Genomic DNA, 4,411 nt, shown 5'->3' with positions numbered 1-4,411 from the left:
ATCACTAGTGTTCTCTACAAGGACACAAATAAACCATAGTGAGAAAGTGCCCCTCCCTTCAAGCTGTCCAGTGAAACAAAACAAGGCGTAACACTGAGCTTCATGGAGACTCCCGTTTCTCCTTTATGTGGGCCTTTCAATGAGCACACTGGACCACAAGCCTGCCAGAACTTAGAAATAAGGAACCAAGACTGTCCTTGTGGGTTAAATTTTAAGATCAACCTGCTAGTAATTGGAGCAAAGATGTGTGAAGTGAATGTAAAAAGATAATATGGCTTACAAGGCCAAATATCCTGATAACTGCAGTAACCTATCTAATGACTAAAAAATTAAGGGGGTGCACAGCAATGAGAATGTACTTAATGCCACCAAATTGTACACTTATAAATGGTTAAAATGGTAAAATTTATGTTATGTATATTCCCTCTCTCTCTTACACACACATACACAGTTAAGGGTGTGATATAGAGTGGTTAGCCACTTAAGGAAGCACAAAAAGGAGTGCTGGCAGGGTGCAGGAGGGAGTGACCCTGGCTTCCCGCCTTCCTACTAGTCCCAACAGACTTTCTGGAGAGGCACGAGGCTGGCCTGACCAGATGCCATTAAACATTCATGTCACAAACCAGCTCCCCTTGTTCTGCCTCACTCCTCATCAAGCCATCTTCTGGGAAGTTGGCTGAGAGGACTGCCTATGTGGACTACAGGTACAGGCACAGGGACCTGAGTGTCTGGTCCCCTGGGAGGTTCTGGTTTTCAGTATAAATTAATAAACTGGCATTCTCATTATCATGTGGTTTCTCAGAGCTTGCCTGCCTGGGAGAGAACTTGCTGGCAAAGGCCCCAGTGCCTAGCGGCTCTGGCAGTTCGAGTTCTTACAGACTCACAAGAGCTCCTCAAGAGACATGCAGTGGAGACATACTTGGGTGCCAATAAAAGAGCTTTCTAGGCCCTTAAGACTAGGGTCAGACTCTGAACAAAGATAGCTGTCTGTCTTCTCCCAGCCAAACACAACCATCCCTGACCCCTTGTAGTGACCTCCTGTCTTAATGCCTAGTGTCTGCTGCTTGCATTGTTTAAAACAACTCTCTTCCTGAGAAAATGAGAAGCAACCAGAAGAGGCAGGTACACTTCCTACAGTCAAATCAATGAGGAAGGGACAGAAAAGGTAGCAAAATTATTTCCCCTTAGTCCCTTCCCCAACATTGGATCCCAGCCGATGATGGAAAATTACAATAAATGCTATTTTCCTCAGTCACCATCTGGTAAGGTTGCCAGTTGCTCCCTGAACGGTGAAAAGCTTGCCTGTATGATCCAAAAACAATACCCCAGCTCTCCAAACACTTGCTGAGTGCCTACTGGGCACCAAGCACAAAAAGATCAGCAAAGTGTTCAAGGCACTCAGTCACTGGTGGGCTTGTGTGTTCAGCACTGTTTCAAATCTCAAGTTATAGCCAAGGCCACTATCCTCCCGCCCCCTTTACATATAACTTTAATAAGGTTATCTGATTTTTTAATGCAGAGTGCAAAGCCAAGAGAGATTACAGCCGGTGAGTGAGGAGAGAGAAAAACCGCACAAGGATGCGGGACACAGGCTCACAGGCTGGCGGTATGCAGGGAGCAGTAAAGGCACCAGCACATCCTGACACAGAATCAGAATTGAGCCCTAATGTCGATGCCAAGCCATCAAGAACAGATGAGGGAAGTCACATAACAATGTTAGAGAGATTGTCAACGGAAACATTTAACAGTTTGGGTTCTCTGGAGTACTTGGGAGGAACCAGGCCCCAGAGGTCCAATGTCTCATTGCCATCAAGAGGTCCTTCGAGGCTCAGTTCAGAGCCAGTGCAGGTTGTTGTGGGAGTTTTTATTCAAATTGTGAGGCTCTCAGGGTCAATGTTATCTTGATTCCACAGAATCCCTTGCAAGTGAGGGCTGGGAAAAGGATGGACTCCAAGAAGTATGTTCTAGGTTTTTTGATTTTTAAAATATTTTTATTGATTTCAGAGAGGAAGGGAGAGGGAGAGATAGAAACATCAATGATGAGAGAGAATCGTCGATCAGCTGTTGGCTGCACGCCTCCTACTGGGGATCGAGCTCGCATCCCAGGCATGTGCCCTGATGGGGACTCAAACTGTGACCTCCTGGTTCATAGGTGGATGCTCAACCACTGAGCCATGCTGGCCAGGCTGTTCTAGTTTTAACTTGACTCTGAACTCAGCTGGATGGGTGAGCTCCTCAAGTCATTTGCTCCAGAGGCAAAAATAACCCAAATGTCCAGGGAGCAATTGGGGCAGCCTACCTGAATGAACATTGGACTCTGTTCAAGGGGAAGTCACTTCCTCCTGTGTGGGGTCTGGTGTGGAACCTGCACTCAGTAGTGGGAGAAAGGAAATCACGGAGAAGACGTAGTCCTGACCCCACCCCAGCCGGCTGCCTACTCTCCCCTTTCTGGGAAGAGGATGGAGAGGACCACTGTGAAACCACTGTGTTGGTAACCTTCGCACTGTGCCTGTTTCTTCCGATTTTTAAAACATCCCCCAAGTCCAGCTATGAAGAACTGGTGAAGAGCAAAAGGCACCCACATCCCAGTGAATAAACTGACTCTAAATGTAACATATCCTCAACTCCACCATCTTACCTGTGACATCAGCACATTTCTCAAGACACTCCTCCTTGGTCAGGTAATTATTGTTGTTCCCACCACAGCCTCCGTATACAAACTGCTGGCAGGATCCGCCAGTGGCATTGTACCACCACCTATGCATGGAGGCCCGGCATTTTCCCACTACCTTCGGAACTTGGCAAAAGTCTAAAACACAAAGTACACACCAGTTAGCTTGGCATGGCAATCCCAGCAACAGAGAACATGCCCAGACCTGCAGGAGGAGGCCCACAGTCGTCCCGAGCCCCAACATGGGGGCCAGTCCAGCACAGTTCCGCCATGAGCTGTTTCTACAATGTCACCATCAGGCCCTCCTTGGTGATTCCTTCCTTGTACAGGAAAGAAGCACATCATCTAACGACAAAGATACCAACCCATTCAACCGAATTGTATTTCAGTTGCATGTTGGTTCTGTTCTTGCCCCCGTTATCAAAGACGCACATATCCAGTACAGAAATTGATGTTCAGATGCAAAAAACAGACTTCAAGGTCCTTCTGAATGTGTGTCCCATCACAATGGGCCTAGGGGAGCTGAGTGCTGAAAAGCCAGCACTGGCGATGGGAGAGCAGGAAGAAAGCACACTAGCACTCTTAGCACCTCTCAAGAGGAACTCTCTTAACCTTTCCTACCCACTCTATGACCCAGCACACCGCTTCATACTGAAACTACCACAAGAGCCTCAGAAAGAACTACCCAACTCTAGCTCCCCCAACTGCCAACCCCCAGCTCCAAGGGCAACTCAGGTCACTCCTTTGCTTCCACCTGAGCACACCAAGGCGCCCCCAAATCTGGCCTGCTCTTGTACAAGGGAAACAAAACAATGTTTATAAAATTCCAGCCAGATGCATCTGCCTGAGAAAGGTCTAGCAATCTGCTCCCTCTCTTAAAAAAACTAAGAGATAGCCTGGCTGGCGTGGCTGATTCCCAGTCAGGGCAAATGCCTGGGTTGTGGGCTTGATCCTCAGTATAGCTCTTGTAGGAGGCAATGATTCTCTCTCATCATTGATGTTTAAATCTCTCCCTCCCTCTCTCTGAAATCAATAAAAACATATTAAAAAAAAACACCAGGTGACTCAACCTTCCCATGTGATCATGAGTCCACACTACCTCTCCTTATATCCTGGCCTCCATGATCTCTACCTCTGGCAAAAGGGAGCCTAGCACAGGGTGCTCTATAAATATCTCAGGGCCCAACACTTGGCTCCATGTTGTTTGCATGTTTGTTAGGTTTACTTCACCAATTAGAGCAGCAGTCGCCAACCTTTCGGATCTCACGGACCACCAGTGGTCTGCAGACCATAGGTTGGCGACCGCTGCTCCAAAGGTTTCCTTAAACCAGCGGTTGCCAATCTTTTGGACCTCACGGACCACCAGTTGGCTATTGCTGCTCCAAAGTTTCCTTAAACCAGCAGTCGCCAATCTTTCAGACTTCACGGACCACCAGTGGTCGGCGGACCATTGGTTGGTGACCACTGAACTAGAGGATGACTCTAGAAAGCATAGGAAGAGGATTTGGCTTCTCTTGTGTCTCCAAAATATGTCACATCTAGAGGCCCAGTGCACAAATTTGTGCACAGATGGGGTCCAGCTGGCCGGGCCCCAATTGGAGCCGGGAGGGCTGGTCATTGGGGGGTGCAGGGGCAGTGGGAGGTTGGCTGGACGGCCCCATCCCTGACTGGGGGCTGGGCTGGCTTAGAGGAGGAACTGTGAGAGGTTGGCTGGCTGGTCCCGCCCCCCTCGGGCCAGGC

General features: G+C 48.5%; 1 protein-coding gene across 2 annotated transcripts in view; it reads right to left on the bottom strand.

Annotated features, from left to right (window-relative positions):
* SPINT2 (serine peptidase inhibitor, Kunitz type, 2) overlaps positions 1-4,411 on the bottom strand; it is a 28,656-nt gene that overhangs the window by 4,634 nt on the left and 19,611 nt on the right. For both annotated transcript variants that reach the window (XM_015570071.1, XM_006773134.2), the window contains exon 2: positions 2,639-2,809. In XM_015570071.1, the coding sequence (XP_015425557.1) occupies positions 2,639-2,809 (171 nt within the window). The remainder of the gene's footprint in view (positions 1-2,638; positions 2,810-4,411) is intronic.

This window comes from Myotis davidii, unplaced genomic scaffold (assembly GCF_000327345.1).
Source record: "Myotis davidii unplaced genomic scaffold, ASM32734v1 scaffold166, whole genome shotgun sequence".
Classification (NCBI taxonomy): Eukaryota; Metazoa; Chordata; class Mammalia; order Chiroptera; family Vespertilionidae; genus Myotis; species Myotis davidii.
The sequence above is the reverse complement of the archived record's forward strand: the minus strand, read 5'-3'. Positions and strand labels throughout refer to the sequence as shown.